At 35.6% G+C, this 16,875-nt stretch overlaps 2 protein-coding genes across 4 annotated transcripts; both read right to left on the bottom strand.

Moving 5' to 3' along the window:
• Nucleotides 1-282: 282 nt before the first annotated feature.
• Nucleotides 283-1,952, bottom strand: LOC18033464 (membrane steroid-binding protein 2). Its single transcript, XM_006421836.2, has 2 exons — nucleotides 1,509-1,952; nucleotides 283-1,049 (listed from the first exon to the last, which is right to left on the bottom strand). Exons 1-2 carry the CDS (start codon nucleotides 1,817-1,819, stop codon nucleotides 641-643), a joined length of 720 nt encoding a protein of 239 aa, XP_006421899.1. The 5' UTR covers nucleotides 1,820-1,952; the 3' UTR covers nucleotides 283-640.
• A 3,994-nt stretch (nucleotides 1,953-5,946) lies between these two features.
• Nucleotides 5,947-10,153, bottom strand: LOC18033433 (F-box/LRR-repeat protein At3g48880). Of its 3 annotated transcripts, none has more exons than XM_024182695.1 (3): nucleotides 9,826-10,153; nucleotides 7,004-9,217; nucleotides 5,947-6,837 (listed from the first exon to the last, which is right to left on the bottom strand). In XM_024182695.1, exons 2-3 carry the CDS (start codon nucleotides 7,360-7,362, stop codon nucleotides 6,279-6,281), a joined length of 918 nt encoding a protein of 305 aa, XP_024038463.1. In that variant the 5' UTR covers nucleotides 7,363-9,217; nucleotides 9,826-10,153; the 3' UTR covers nucleotides 5,947-6,278. The 3 variants fall into 3 exon arrangements, with proteins under 3 accessions (XP_024038463.1, XP_006421898.1, XP_024038460.1); XM_006421835.2 differs by having other exon boundaries at nucleotides 7,004-7,411; XM_024182692.1 differs by lacking the exon at nucleotides 9,826-10,153 and having other exon boundaries at nucleotides 7,004-7,411; nucleotides 9,067-9,759.
• Between the last annotated feature and the right edge of the window lie 6,722 nt (nucleotides 10,154-16,875).

Raw genomic sequence — 16,875 nt, 5'->3', positions numbered from 1 at the left:
CTGATTACTTTCTTTGTGCCGCTTTGCCTTTGCTATTGTTGCTGCTCGCTCCCTTACATTACTTGAAACATTGTCAATTCAATTCACGCAAGAAGAATCAAAGCCCTAGAGTGGCTGCATTAAAGATCCATGCGCAACAATTCACATGAAATTTTATGAACCTTTTGATATGAACAAATGTTAGTAAGCGGATTATCTGGGAATCTAAATATTAAAAATTTTCCGAGGCATGAAGAAGTTGAAAGCCTGGTATCACAACGGATAAGGATAGACAATGCAAACTGAATTAGTAACCAGAAGCACACCATCCATTTTCATGGCCTAGAAGCAATACAAAAAAGGGGTCCTTACATATTGCATATTCTACTAGAACAAGAGGAGAGTATCTGAGCGATATCAAGCCAAACTTCCCAACAGAAACTACATAGTTCCATTATGAATTCCCAAAGTATGATTTGCCCGGTTTTATTTTTCGACAAAATTAAGCATTAAAAAACAAGTCTGCGATAGAAGTTTCCTAGACTAACAATGTAAACTTACTAATATGTGAAAAAATTCACAAATACACGCAGCCAAACAGATGGGGTTTGCCTTATGATTAAATTCTACTCCTCAGCATCATCAACAGATGGGGTTCGGCTTACTCCTTCTTAGTATCATCAGAAGATGGGGTTGCCTCAGGTCCAGCGGCTGCAGTTTCTGACGGACCATATTCAGCAGGCTTAGCGATATCTACTTCTTTAGTTTCTGCAGGTGTATCAACAACTCCTTTACTTTCTGCAGGTGTATCAACAACTCCTTCTTTAGGCTCAGTGGATTCACCAGAGGAGGCTCCATCTGTTACTGGAACTGTCGACTTGATAGATCCAACCTTAACATACTTGCTCATGAACTTATACTCCCAGTCCTGCAATGCCTCCAACTCAAATGGACCAAGACCAGAGATATCACCAGTTAAATCTTTTTCCTCAAAAGACATCTTGGCAAGGGCCCTGCTAGCATCCTTTCCAGCAAACAACGCATATGGCCCACCAGGTCCATAAAACATCCTGCAAAAAGTTGATAGATCATTAGATTGAATATCACACTTTAAATGTTTGAAGCCAGACGGGCTTCTTCATTGAAAGACCTATTTGAGCTACATGATGCAGTTCGAGAAAAGCAACTCGCTTGTGTCGAATTGTGTGGAACAAGATACAAGGCATGGTACTGGACTTTTAATCCACAAGTACTGCAAAAGTGCGAATTCGTTAACTTTAGCCACTATACGGTCAAAATTAAGCAGTTCGAAACATATCTATAAGATTAATAAAATTATAATCAAATTCTTGGGTTGATAACAGATGAGGCAAATTAATCTTGATCTCCCATCAAAAGAAAAATAAATTTTTTTACTTCTGAAAAATCTCAAAAGCTAAACTTTACTTAACTTGCAAAAGCAAACACCAAAATCAGCGTTGACCCACAAAAGGAAACGCCAAAAAAAAAAAAAACCCACAAAAATATACCTGCTCTGAGAGACATCGTAGATCTGGCTCTTGATGGCCATGAGAAGGGGCTTTTTGGAATCGGAGCCATCGTACTGTTTGAGCTCCTCCTCGGTAATCTCGCCTAGCTGAACAGGCGGTGGCAGAGGCTCCATCTGTTCCTCGTACTCCCTCGATCTCTGCTGATGATGATTATCGGACGAACCAAACATTCCCGACAGAACATAGTATATGGCCCACAGCAACGCAACAACTGTAAAAAACGCCGCCGGGGAGAGCCCCGTGTACGCTGTTATCGCCTCCTTTAGAGTCTCCCATAGTTGCAGAGCCATCACGGAGGTCAAGATTTTTTTTTTCCCCGGTCCCCTTTGGTATTATCCACTCAGAGTCTGTAGGGGTTTGGTCTTAAATTGGCGGAAAATTGTTGCTACTGTTAAAGTCTCGCTGTGTATTTATTTTCGGAAATGGGCTGCTTTAACTAGTTTTAACCTACAATTTTAACACTCGATGTCTCTATGTCCCTATCAAAAAAAAAAAAAAACATTTTAACATAAACTTTTGTCATAATATTATATAACATTATTTTGGACAAAATTATGGTGCAACTGTGGTACCATAACACAGCTGCACCTAGTCATTAAATTTAGCTGCACACATGTATTATAGCTGAATTTAATGATTAGGTGCAGCTGTAGTATAATACCACAGTTGCACCATAGCTAGACCCCATTATTGTAATGGTAATTACTTCACAGCCGTCCTATGGTCAAATAGTAAAAAAATTTCAACATTTATGATACAAAATAAAAAAGACTTTGGTCACATTATTCCACAATATTAATGATATTGAAATTTAAGAACCAACTAACTTTACTCACTGTATGATCGACAATTAAACACATAAGACAATTTTAAAGATATAATTAGTCAAATAATTACACTAACTTTTCATGATTCGAGAATATTGAATACTATTTTTTCACATTATATTTTTATTTTTAGATCGTTTGATATTAATTATAACAAAACTTTTAACTTAAATTTTAAAATATTCTTTGACCTTAATTTTAATATATTTTTTTCTTTACATGCTTTATATTTCTCTCTCTTATCTCTTGTTTATTTATTTATTTTTAAATATGAAAGATTTCGCAAAAGAGCGCATACCATTATGATTGATTAGGGATGGCAATGGGGAGGGGAGGGGAGGGGATCGATCTCCCCGTATTCATCCCCGATATTTTGCGTATGTCCCCGTCCCCTCCCCGTTCCCGTCAGAATTACTTGAGAAAATTCTCATCCCCTCCTCGAATAATAACAGGGGATCCCCGAGGGTCCCCGATCCCCGAATAACTAATACATTTTTTTTCAATTTTGAGTTAATCATATTAAAATAAAAAATTTAAATAAAAGTAACGTTCGAAATATATCTTACATTAATATCTATTACAAAAGTCACATACATTAAATTATTAAGTAACGCAACATACAAGGAATACAAACTTCTTTTACAAACTATCATGAACAAATTAATAGTTTAATACAAAATTGTTACAAATAAAATCGAATTTATATTCAAAATTAACTTTTTCAATGGTGGCGTGGGCACTTTATAAATGTGGACTATTCCCTTTACAATACAATAGTTAAATCGGAGCAAATCAAAAGCAAATATTAGATTAGATTAGATTAGATATTAAAATTGTGATTCGCTGTGGGCAATTATAACATCGAAAAAATAAATAAAAAATAGATTTAAATTTAAAATATTTAAAGAATATTAAAATTATAAAAAAATATTTGGCTAATAGAATCTACTCAGTCTTTTTAATGTCCTAAATAAAAATTTAGGACTTTAATTAGTTAATTAGGCCTAAAAGTTTAATAATATAAATATTTTGATATTTTTTATTTTTACCAATATTTATAATTTTATAATTTAAATTTTATTATTTATTTACTAGTAATTTTAAAAAATTAAAATAAAATTAAAAATTAAAATGGGGAAATGGGTAGGGGATGGGGATTCCACCTCATCCCCGTCCCCTCCCTAAATAAGAAATTGGGTAAAAAAATTTTCCCGTCTCCTCCCCGAATAAGAAATTGGGTATGAAATTATTCTCATACCCTCCCCGAATTGGGAAAATCCCTGAGGGTACCCGTCCCCGTGGGGATTTTTGCCATCCCTAATTATGATAAGGTAATAAACATTGTAGACTTGCAAGCATTTTCACTTTTCCACATCTTTTATTACTGTTATTTTATATTTTTACAGCCGTTAAATTAAAATTTAATGCTTGTTATTTACTTATATTTATTATCTTATTATGTAAGGTAACAAAATCCATTAATAATTGATTTATTTTATTTATCATTTTAACGATATTTCTAATTAGGGTAATAACACATTGATCCTGATTTTTAATAGAATCATAAAGAAGAGAATACTTTGCAGATACTTTTCAAGGGTCCCTTCCTTCCTTGTTGCTACGTTTTTTTTCTTTTTCTTTTTTTTAAGCAAAACATGATGAAAAAGTTCGTTAAAAGAGTTATTAAAAAAATTAAGGGAAATTATCATTGCACCACTTCGATTTTGCCTTACGTTCATCCAACCACCACAAAATTTTAACATAATCTTTGCACCACCTTTCTTTTTAAATTTGTATTAATTAGCTATTTTGTCACTAACACCGTTAAATAATTTAAACGAAATATCAATTTTACTCCTAAATAATTTAAAAGACCACTTTATTTTATAAAAGCGTTAAAAATAAAAAAAATATAATCATAAAAATACCATAAATTTCATTAAAAATAAATCTGAAAATTATAATTTTTATTTTTAATAAAAAATTATAATTATAAAAATAACTACAAAATTTTGGGATTTAATAAAAAGCCCCTAAATTATTAAGATTTTGGGATTTAATTTTTTATAAATAAATTCAGTTATTTTAATAAAATTTTGCAAAATTATAATTTTAATAAAAATAATTATTAAAATTTTGCAAAATCTAAATTTAATAAAAATCAATTGAGCACCTCTATTTGAGATTTATTTTTTTATTAAATTTAGGGATATATTTATATTTATAATTTTTTTATTTTTCAAAGCTTTTATAAAATAAAATGGTCTTTTAATTTATTTAGGGATAAAATTATCATTTTATTTTAATTATTCAACGATGTTAATGCAAAAGTGATTAATTCATACAAATTTTTAAAAAAAAGTAGTGTAGAGTACAAATTAGAGTTTTGTGGTGGTTGAATGAGTGTAAGATAAAACCGAGATAGTGCAGTGATAATTTCTCAAAAATTAATTAACTAACTATTATTTCTTTGAAAAGTTTATGAAAAAACTAAACTCTCTAAAAAAAAAAATATTCAAGGGTTTATGTTTATATGTCATCATCCATTTCGAATTACTTGATTGCCCCTGGTAGGGGTAGGTGGACCTTTCCGATTGTGACGAATTTGCATATTTTTGGAGTTAAAAAAAAAAAATAGCGTAACGGTTGATTGAATATTAATGCCTTTATTCAACATTCATATGCTGGTTGAAAAATCGGGGTATGATTTGAGGGGTAATTTAGTCATTTGAGATAGGTAGAGTAGGTGGACGGTTGATTGAAATAACCAGAAGAGAACATAGCGTTTGAAATATTTTCAGGGTTTTTGTCTTTTCCCGAAAAAGAAAGAAATTTTGTAATTTCTATTTTCTAATAATGTTATTGTTAGAAGGAAAAAAGAAAAAAAGAAAAAAAAAACCTTTTCTTTGGAAAGTTCAACAATTTAGAAAATTTTGATTAAGAATGAGCTTGGAAAGATATGATATTGTCAAACGAATCGCAATAAAAATTTAATGTAGTTCACATATTTGAATTATCCTGTCACGGAGAAAATTCCGAGAAAATTTTTATTTAAAATTTTGGATTGATTAATAACATAATTTATTAATATTACAAGAAAAAAAAAAAGGTAACTCGGTGCCTAAAAGAGTATCCTAAAGGACCATGTCCAATATCCATAATTTTTAAACACAAATTTATACTAAAGTTGGGGAATCACTTTCTAATTGCCGAATTCCAGTCCAAGTAAGGTTAAAGCTAGTCTAATTTTGGCGGCATTTAATGAATAAAATAATTAATGGAAAGACTTTTAGAGAAAAGTCGGTTGCTGAAAGCAATAAGATTTTATTTGGTCAAGAGGAGACTTCGGATCTGGTCACATAAATACAATTGTTTTTTAAATTTTCTGGTAAATTTTAAATGCTCCATAAATCGCTGGTTCACTAAGGAACCACGTGCATTATCAAACCACTACCCTAAAAAGGTTTCAATTGACTCAGTACCATCACCAAAAGATCAGTCAAACTTGTACAACAGCTATGATTTTTTTTATTTTATTTTATTCTCTTTTTATCTTCATATACATAAGACAATGGCAGGCAGCACCTGAAATATTGAAGAAATGAATCATTTACCAGTAAAGGGCTATGTAATAACAGAAGAACCCAAAAAAAAAACACAGATCAGCTTGATGAAAACCCGAAAATGAATCATTTACCAGTCACTTTATATACATAATGTTCACTTACAGACAGATGAGAGGATAACTCACACACAACAAAACAAGGCTTCCATCTATGTTTTTTATTCACCAGTCTTATTCTGTTATTTCATAGAAGCCTCCAATCCCACCCCCCAAAACCCCCAGAAAAAAAGAAAAAAAAGGGGTATAAGCTATGGTTTCTAACTCGCTAAAAAAACAGTCTCCATAATGCTCCGGCAATCAAAGAGCAAGAGAGCTCACCTCATCGTCTTTCCAAAGGCCTTCCTCATATTTGTACCACCTCATTATACCTTCATCATTTTTAGTGCGCTGGCACATGATGCACGAGTCCTCCATGCATGTTAAGAACTTGCGTAATCGAGCAGCCTTTTGCAGGATGGTTCGATCAAGCTTCTTAATGATTTTTTTCGGAGCAGGAGCTAGGGGAACGTCTATCAGAAGGCAATGTGATATATTGAGCACTTCCAGGTTTTGTAAGCCATCCAATATAAGGATCAGGGCATCCCTATTTAGCGTTGTGCATCTGAGGCTTAGTACCTTTAATTTTGGAAGATACATGTTTAAGGTAGAAGCAAACAAAAGGTCGAAAGGACCCATGATCTTGAGTTCACGGAAGTTCCTGCAATTTTGGGCAATTTCCTCCATGAGATATGGGGGATTTGCTATGCTAGGCATTGTAAGGGATTCGAGATCTCTCCACATTCGAATAGCCTTGCATATTCCGGTCTTTTTTATTCTGTTCCAAGCTGGCATAACAAGTCGCTTGAGCTGTGGGCACCTGTGAACAATGAAAATAGTATGTTATTGCCAAATTAGCACATTTTTATAGGAAGGATCATAATAGCATCCCCTCCCAACCCCTTCCTCAAACCTAAACCATAACAGAAAAACAAACAAACAAACAACACCTCCTTACAGACGTTTAAATGGGAAATTGAATTTACCTTTCAGCAGTATAGGTCAACTGATCGTCGCTAACATAGAGATTGAAGTGAAAAATCAAGGTCCTAATGGATCCTCGGCTAAGACTCAAGGATATCTTTAATATTCTAGTCAATTGCTTGTCAGAATGACCATGCACATAAACATATGGCTCCAATGGGATTTTGATATAATTTGATATCAACATTGATAAATCAAGTGTCTTCCACAGCAGAGGATCACAGCAAGCAGAACGCCATGAACTGCAAACATGAGCAATGCCTGAAGTTAACTCAAAGATATCGAAAGACTGGAAGATCTTCACCAAAATATCATTGTCCAGGTCCTCCCATCTCCTCACAGTAGATGCACTCTCTTCCATTGAATTAATTTCCCAACTATCTCAGAGGAGTTTCAAAACAACATAAAACCTGCATATGATGTATATGGAATGTTAGCATCATATATTCATAACACAATGCAATCAAAAAGACCTCAAACTTTTGTTACTAATATTAAGTGTAAGGAAGTATTTTATATCATTCACAACACTAAGCAATGAAAGAAACATCCAAGCTCTGTAAATTTATTTAAGTGTAAAGAATTATCCATATCATTCATATTAGTAAGCAAACAAAGCATTTAAGCTCTGTAAATAGTCTTAAGTAAAACAGGAATATGCTTCTCGAGAGGCAGAAAAAATCAGAAGAGAATATTATCCTTACTTAAACATTTTTAGGGTTTTGACATTGATAAATGATAAACGTATAAAGCAGGTACAGAAACAGACACAAAATGGTGTCGTTTTGTTACTCAGTTAAGGAGGAGGAGGAAAAATGATGTCTTTTTGTGTTGTTTTTGTCCCCGTTTTGTACATTTCAATGTTCTAGTATGTTAAGAGTTTTGTTATTTTAGAGAAAGATTTTTACTCCTTAGATATAAGGATATAATTTTCTTTCGTATTTAGATGGAGATTTTCATTTTTTTTTCTTTTATATAGTAGGATTTGATTTCTTTCTTTAATACTTTGATTTTTACAATTTTTCAGGACGGTGTAACCATATTTTAAGGGGCTGGGTTTTCATGTTTAAGATAAACTTCACTCTTGATTTCCTTTAATTTTTGTCCCATTTCTCTCTAAGTTCCCCACTTTCTTCTCTAAATTTCTAGTCTCTCTATTCAATTATTATATTTTTTTTTATGTCTTTCTTCAAATTTTCTTTCTTTAGTACTTCATATAATATCTCTTAAAAGGGCAAATGGCTAGTTAAATAACATGGCTGAAAGGAGACTAATTCTGATTAATTCCAAATTACTTAGTTTGATTACTATGCTGCAATGCATGATACAAAGAAATTAAAGGACGTAGCATAATCTTAGAAAGGGACGGAAAAAATGTAGGAGAAAAAGAAGAAATAATTAAACCAAGACCAACAATGATCACAGAAAAATCTGTTACTTGGTGGTTTTGAGGAAGACAGTAACACAAACATTTTGAAGAAATAACACATGATTCATCAACAGCAAACTGTATTTATGCGACAAATATTTAGGAATCTGATAGCAGAAATTTCTTAGTTCATGCTTTTTCCTGCAACATGCAGCTAAAATTCATATCTATACTCTTACTCCTCAGTTCTAGCAGACAACAATTTAAGTTTCCTTCTGACATGTAAATCCCCTCTAAAACCTCAGGCCAGAAAATTACCATTCCATATTTCAATAAGCACTTTCACAAAGCATAGAAACTTCAAATAGGAAGGAAATAAATAAATAAATAAATAAAAGGTCTTGATCCTCTCATATATATCCTTGGTACAGACTTTGAACTAGTATTTTTCTATTATTCAGTCAACAAACAAGCTTTTCCGTACTTGCTAATAAAGTACACAGGTATGAATAGTGACAGGGAGTAACCAAAAGACAATTTTGAAAGTCATAACGGAAGCTTAGATAATAAGAAATTATAAACCTGCATTGCTCCAACAACAAGGTTTAACAATGGAATAATAAAATGAGTCCAAATAGTTTGTGGCCTATTTCTAATCCTCTTCTATGGCAGTAATGAAGAGAAGCTGCCACTTACATTTGCTCGAAATAGGTAGCACGTGTTCATTTTACTGCCTCCTCATGTAATGATCCTAACAGAAACCCAAATTTTCAAATAAAGCTAATTCACTTATTCACAGATTCCAAACTCCAGATCTACCATCTTCTATTGTCAATATGAAATCCATCTGTTACATAAGAGAGATTTATTTATTTAACAAAATTCATTTCATTGATCATACAACAGCCCAAAAAACACCCAGTTTACCAGCAACATCATCACCAGTCTCTACTATACCATGGATAATCAAGCTAGCGCAACAAAAGATAATCAAATTTGTCGATTACAGTCTCTACATGCCAGTAATTCCAATCCTGGTTCTATTCTTATCTATTTTCACACACACCTCACAATACCGTGCTCTCTTCTCCAACTCTGATTCAATCAGCAATTTACAAGAAATCACATCACACAACTGCCATTACTAAACAACATCCACAAAACAATTGTGCTACCAAACCAATCAATCAAACAGACAAACAGCAATTAAATTCTTGCTTCTCATTCTTTGTATTTAGATCTTGCTCATCAATTAAAAAACTGTTTTTTTTTTTTTCAAATCAAGAGTTCAAATACCATTAACGAGAAGTTAAAACAACCCAATCATCCCAATAGATCAAGAAAACAATAATTCCAAGAAAGATTTGAATGTTTTCGTCACGAATTAATTGTGACAAACCCACATAAAATTTTCATAACAAATTAAAGTTACGGACGGATAAAGAGAGAACTTACAATGACAGGACATGAGATCAGCAAACTACTTGAACTGGATAAAATAAGCAGTTTCGTGTTCAGATTCTTTCCCCCCAAATCAATCAAAGAAACATGAGGAAGCGAGGACTGGGTTCGGAGAGAGGGTGGGAAATGACTGAAAGACCCTTGATTTAGCGTCGTCGAGTTCCGGCTTTAGGAGGATTTGTTTGTACTTTCGGCTAGTAAGTTGTCTGTGACTGACTGACACCTTCTTGCTAACTTCAAGGAGCTGTTACGACTCGTGAGTCAACGTTTTAGATTTTTAAGTTACAGTGCAGAAAGGAGAGCGATTGGCCTGCGTCACTTTACTTTCACTGCCTTTATTTTTTTGGCTAATTCTTTCTCTTTGCAATAAATATCTGGGTTTGGATAATTAGATTGGACTGTTTCTACCACAATTAGGCTGTGTCCACGTCACTAAAATATTGCTTTACATAAGAGTCTGATTTGCTGGAGGCCAGATTTTTTTTGGGAAATTTACAAAACAAGCCAAAAAAAGAAGGCATTTTTTAACTTTAACCCCTCAAATTTTTTTCTTTCAACATTAGCCAAATCACCACATTTTGGACGAAATTACCCTCCTCATTCTCACGTTTCCCTCAAGCAAATTCCTTCCCCTCTCACCAAAATCTCATCACCGGAAGTTCTATAGATTGTCGGCGGCAGCGTACATCGGCAGCGGAGAAAGTTGTTGGCACTTGAAAGAAGCTAAATCACGTTGAAAATCTTCGGAGATCTCCAAAATCAAAGAAAAAAATTGAAAACCCTAGGTGAGTTGTTATTGCCATTTTTCTTGTTGTTGTTGTTGCTGTTGTTGTTTGGGATGTTGTTGTTGTTTGGGTTGTTGTTGTTGTTTGGGATGTTGTTGTTGTTGGTGGTGTTTTAATGGCGGTGGTGGGTGAGATGCATGTGGGAAAGGGAAGAGAAGAGAAAGGGGGGAAGCCAACTCGCGCTGCGTCGCACGCGAGATGCGCGCGGCGTGCGCACCTCGCGCGCGCGAGATGGGCGTGCAGCGCGCATCTCGCGTGCGACAGGCGCATCTCGCGCGCGCGAGGTGCGAACGCCGCGCGCGAGATGGGCATGTCGCACGCGAGGTGCGCACGCCGCGCGCATCTCATGTGCGACAGGCGCTGCGCTGCCTCTTAGTGCCGCCGCGAGCCTGTCGCACCAAGAGGCAGCAACTCTTGGTGCGACAGTTGGTGCCCGTCGCACTAAGAGGCAGTGCGCAGTGCTGCCTTAATTTTTTTTTCTTTTGTTCATAATTTTTTAATGTGTGATACTTTTAACTTGTACCAGATAAATGGGCAAATCAAAATTAGCATTGCATAACCCACCCGGACCGATTAAAGAACCGGGAATGATAAAGATACCTTATGTTGATCACTTCCCTGGGCGTATCACGAGTATGTGCAAATTAGATGTCGTTGTTAATGCCATCCGGGAAAAATTAACAAGGCAACAGTTGAAGCTATTCAAAGACGATATATTTGGGCATTTCCTACAGTGCCGGAGCTATCCGTTCAGTGGCGTGATTGTGCACAATATATTGCTTCGGCAAGTGTCACATGGCGATGGAAATGACAAAGATGAGTTATGGTTTTAAGTTGGCGACCATTTGATACGGCTATCGATTGGAGAGTGGTGCCTAGTAACGGGACTTTGCTATGGCGAAAAAGTATTCCTGACGAAGCATAAAACAAATCATAGGTTACTTAATAAGTACTTTGGAGGCAGGATTCGCGATATAAATCTTGGCCAGTTCGAGGAAATATTTATGAACTTACGCTTCAAGACTATGAATGACACCGATGCGCTAAAAATTGCCATGTTTTACTTTGCTGATAGAGTGCTACACGGAAGAAAGGATCATTGTCAAATCAATTTCAATTTACTTAATGAGGGAGATGACATAAATCATTTTCGAAGTATTCCGTGGGGTCGTTTGTCATGGGAAACAATATATAAAAGCATTGATAATGTATTGAACGGCAAAGCCAAAAAATTTAAGAAGGCAAGCGCAGAAAATCCATTGCATAGAATTGAGAAATACAACTTTTACGGCTTTACGTCGGCAGTGCATGTGAGTGAAGAAGTTTTTTTTATAACTTAGTTTTGTTATAATAAATATTTAATGACACGTTTTTTTACTTCATATCTTTCCTTGTTGAAGGCATGGATTTTTGAAGCGATCGAAGGACTACGACTCGTTGGTTACCTTTCGCGAGGACAAAACATATTTGCGTAAATCCAAACCTCTTCAGGTCGTCTTCCCTCAATGGCTTCAAGATGTTAGATTCTACAACCTTCGATCTGAGCTGCAGAGTGCCGACCCTTGGAAAGTAAGAATCGTTAAGGATGTGCCCCAACAATCACCTGGAAGTGGTGATTGCGGTGTATTTATGTTGATGTTTACAATGTATTTGATGTTCGGGCTAAAACTTGATTTTGATAGTAGCCACGGGCATTACTTCAGGAAGAAAATTGCTGTAGATATATTCACGGGCGATATTGCCTTGTAAGTCGTTGTATTGTATTAAGACTTGATGTATGGATGTAGATTGTTTTTCTAATAGATATAAACTTTTGATATATTCATATATTTAGCTATAAGTAATTATTGATCAACTTTAGTACTCATTATGCAAATGAACATAACATAATATACCTCATTACATATAATTGTAATATAAATTATAATAAGAGTTCATAATCCATAATTAGTTACAACGACACAGTCAGTTTGGATTTGACACAATGAGATTTTTACATCTCTTGCGGTTATGACCTGGTTGGTTGCATCGACCACATCTCACAGTTCTTCGGTTAACATCCTCACCGATAGAAGGAATTCTTAACTCTGGACGACGACCAGGTGGTGGTGCTTCGATCGGTGGGTTAACTCTGATTTCCTGGATTTCTTCTGGAATGTCCCAATCTGTCATGTCCCCAACCGGTTCTACTGGTTCTGCATATGCCATGACCAATGAATCTTTAGAGTAATAATCAGAGCAAAGACTTATGTAATCCACACGAACGATCAGACAAGCAGCAATTGCATGCGCACAAACAAGCTGATCGAGTTGGAATACTCTACAGGAGCAAGTTCTTTCATGAATGTCAACTATCCCTTCCTTCATACCACCACCCAAAACATGAAATCGATGCTGAGACACTGGCCGAACGGTCATTCTTTCGGCCAAAATTCTCCTTTCGCCGACTATCTCATCTGCCCACGTCGTTAGACGAGTGCTCATCGATTCAGCGACAATTTTCCTATCATAAAACCATTGCTGTAATGTTTTTCTAAAGTGATCAACAAGATGAGTAATAGGAAATTTTCGCGGTTCCCTCATTAAAGAATTCACGCTTTCTGCAATGTTGGTGGTAAGTATGCTGTATCTCCTACCTTCAAATTCGGACCTTGCCCAATTACACGTGCCCACATTATTCTCTAAGTAATCAGCCGCGGCCGAGTGGAGCATCCACAACCCTTCAAGTTGTCTTTTAAATTCTTCGTGTCCATATGCCTTTGCTGCATTAATAAAAGCTGGCTCGAATTGATCCCAAATAGCTTTGGACATCCTGAATTTAGACTTAATGTTGCCTTTGACATGGTAAAAACAAACTCCATGACTAGCAGTGTGAAATGCTTTTAAAACGGCTCGCTTGATGGCAGTGCATCGATCAGAGATAAATACTAACTCTGGCCTATCGTCAATCACTCCGTGTAACTTCGTCATAAACCATTCCCAAGCATCATTGTTTTCTGAATCCATGACCCCAATAGCTAACGGATACAGTTGATTATTACCATCCAAACATGTTGCTACAAATATGCTTCCACGATATAGCCCCTTCAAATGAGTGCCATCTACAGCAATCACAGGCCTTATGTACTGTGTGAAGCCCTTAATGGAAGATCCAAGCGCAACAAAGTAGTATAAGAAATTATCATCTCCATCCCGCTGGAGGTGTGTCACTGTGCCCTCATTCGCTTTGGTCAAAACGTGAGAGTATTTGGGAAGTAAGTTGTATGACTCTGCAGGGTTCCCTCGTACTATTTCAAGACCGACTTCTTTAGCCCGATATGCTTGCTGATATGTTAACTGGACCCCGTATTCTTGCTGCATGTCTGTTCTAATGTCATTCGGCGTGTATATCCGTTTATCCTGAATAAATTTATCCGCAATAAGATGGCCAACAACCCGACTCCTAACTTGGCGGAGGCCACTAGGCAAAACCTCATTAGAGCACGTATGAACATTGTCAACTCTTCTCACTACCCAAGGAACATTATGCTCATCCGAACCTCTTGTTGCGCGAAGACGCCAATTACATGATTCCGAAGAACAATGAGCCTCAAAGCGTGTCGTTGTGGACCGTGCAATCTTGAAATCAAATTTTTCCCGCAAGGCCACTTTGCGCAATTCCAGTATTAACTCATTCTTCTCAACGAACAACTTTCCCACACCAATGTCGGCAGAATTACAGCTTCTAACTAAGTCTGGAGCAACCAAGTTTGAAGGCAAAACTGGAGCAAGACTCACCAGAGGATCAACTGTTGTCCTCCTCCTCGAACGGGCCATCGGAGGAATAGGTCGATTCTCTCTATTGTTAACAGGAATATCATACTGATGCTCATCCTCATTATTGATAGGAATATCGGAATGACCAGTGTCCCTATCATCAACTTCAGTATTGGAGTTCATGCCTTGCACATTATCAGCTTCTGTGTTGTTGGTGTTATAACCAGGATCATCATAACTGCGGAACTCATTATTTTGAAATGGAGAGTAATGTTGCCCTAACAATGTCCCTAATGGTAACACATTATCTTCAACATCCGCTATCGTAATGCCATTATCATTAATAGTGTCATTGTTTTCGTTGACTGGTGAGTAATGTTGTTGGAACGACATTTGTTGTGGTAACACCTCTTCCTCAATATCAGGGACAGACTCGTTTGCTCTAAACGAACTTTCACTTTCCACAAGTGGCTCAGGATTTTCGGCCGGAACTCGAGGATGTGTGGTGACAAATATAGGGATGCATCCATAATTGACCACATCAGAGGCCATGTGCAGCACAACATTAACCATTTCATCATTAAATATATCCATAGGTAGTGAACATGCACGATACATTGTGTTACTAGATCTCAAAGTTGTCTTCATCGACAAACTATATTCAATAGGATTTATCTGTAAAACTTCATACACCCTTGCCATAAATTGCTCAAACGTACAATCTTTCCGAACTAAAAATGCTGTATTCTTCGCATTCACGTACTCCGTACGGCCATCTGCTAATGTCTCCCACCAACCGTCATAACATAATTGAAGTACAACGAAATCCATTAAACCTAAAAAAAAAAAAACAAAAGAGATAAGATTTCACGCTACAAAACCTAGTAAAAATGAATATGCAGTACATTTATGTGGATGATATGAAGTATACAATTTTTGATTTACTTCGTCTCATCGTAAGCTTCGAAATGATATATTATACGCCTAAAATGGACACATGTAGCCGAAGTTATTACTTTCGGAAAATAACTTAAATTTAGTGAGACAGGCAGTGGGACAGGTGCCTGTCTCACATAAAACCAGCAAATTTATGTGAGACAGGCGCCTGTCCCACTTGCCTGTCTCACATAAAACCAGTGGTAACAAGTGAGACAGGCGCCTGTCCCACTTGCCTATCTCACATAAAACCAGTGGTAACAAGTGAGACAGGCGCCTGTCCCACTTGCCTGTCTCACATAAAACCAGTGGTAACAAGTGAGACAGGCGCTTGTCTCACACGCCTATCCCACTTGCCTGTCGCACATATTTTGGTGAGACAGGCAAGTGAGACAGGTGCCTGTCTCACATAAAACCAGTAGATTTATGTGAGACAGGTGCCTGTCTCACTTGTTCTGGGCTTCTGTTTCACTCAATTTTTCAGGGGTTTCAATGATTGATTTTCATTTCTCAACTCAAACTAACTACTTTAACAAGTCACATTGTTTTGTTAATGAAAAATAACAACATTTGCAATAAAAACTCACATCAATTTCGAACTCAAATGATAAAATCAATAGATTAAAAGTTTAGGTTATGGTAAGAGTATAAACTAACCTTAAGAAGCTTTCCAATTGATAATTATATCTTCAATTATGTAATACTTGTTTGATGAAATTTGCTAATTTATTGAGAGTAATGGAGTTTGTTGAGTGATGAAATTTGTTAAGTTGAAAAGGGAAAAATGGTGAAAGTGCTGGAATTAATAAGGGAAAGTGGCATGCCTTTGTAAATTTGATGAAAATGATGAGGGTAATGTAGTCCAAAAATAGGGTGTTTGGCTAGTTATGATAGAAAAAAGTTTGAAGGGTTAAAGTTGAAAAATGACTAATTTTTTTGGCTATTTTTGTAAATTTCCCATTTTTTTTTCAGGCACGATATTAAAAATAAAAAGAGTCGACGCGTAACAACTTGCCCTTGCGATGGCTAATAATGGCGTGACATATGTGCATAAGTTATAACAATCAAATTGAAAGATTTTATTTATTTTCTTTTATACTCTTACTTTCTATAAAATATAGTCGATGTTACAATCTAGAAGTATACACCGAGAAGTTTGAACACGTACATTTATAATTCAAATAAAAAATCTATCAAGTGCAGCTCCAAAATATACTCCCACTAAAATTGGACTAATGAATCATGTTGAGAGTGTCACTTGGGCTTTAATCCAATGGTGAACTATTACTCTCAAAGTTAAAAAAAAAAATTATGATGGTAGTGATTCGAGTCTCTATAAGCTCAACCTCTCTCCATTAAGTAAAAAATTGTGTGGAGTTAATTTGTAAGTCTTTCTCCCTTGCGAAATACAAGTGTAGCAGAGATATTCTTCGTCTATGAGAGTCATAAGTTTAAGTATATACCTCATAGAATTAATATAATAATGTAGGTCTCAAGTTATATATCTGATTGAAACATCAGTTTATAGAATTAATGTAATAATGTAAGTCCTAAGTTATATATCTGA

This window comes from Citrus clementina, unplaced genomic scaffold, assembly GCF_000493195.1.
Source record: "Citrus clementina cultivar Clemenules unplaced genomic scaffold, Citrus_clementina_v1.0 scaffold_9, whole genome shotgun sequence".
Lineage (NCBI taxonomy): Eukaryota > Viridiplantae > Streptophyta > Magnoliopsida > Sapindales > Rutaceae > Citrus > Citrus x clementina.
Note: the sequence above shows the minus strand (reverse complement) of the source record. Positions and strands in the feature narration are given on the sequence as shown.

Excerpts from the sequence above, each read along its gene's own strand:
- LOC18033464 (XM_006421836.2), bottom strand. The coding sequence starts at position 1,819 with ATGGCTCTGCAACTATGGGAGACTCTAAAGGAGGCGATAACAGCGTAC. Across the intron at positions 1,050-1,508 it reads TACGATGTCTCTCAGAGCAG|GATGTTTTATGGACCTGGTG; the intron begins GTATATTTTTGT and ends AACTTTTTGCAG.
- LOC18033433 (XM_024182695.1), bottom strand. The coding sequence starts at position 7,362 with ATGGAAGAGAGTGCATCTACTGTGAGGAGATGGGAGGACCTGGACAAT. Across the intron at positions 6,838-7,003 it reads TTGACCTATACTGCTGAAAG|GTGCCCACAGCTCAAGCGAC; the intron begins GTAAATTCAATT and ends CATTGTTCACAG.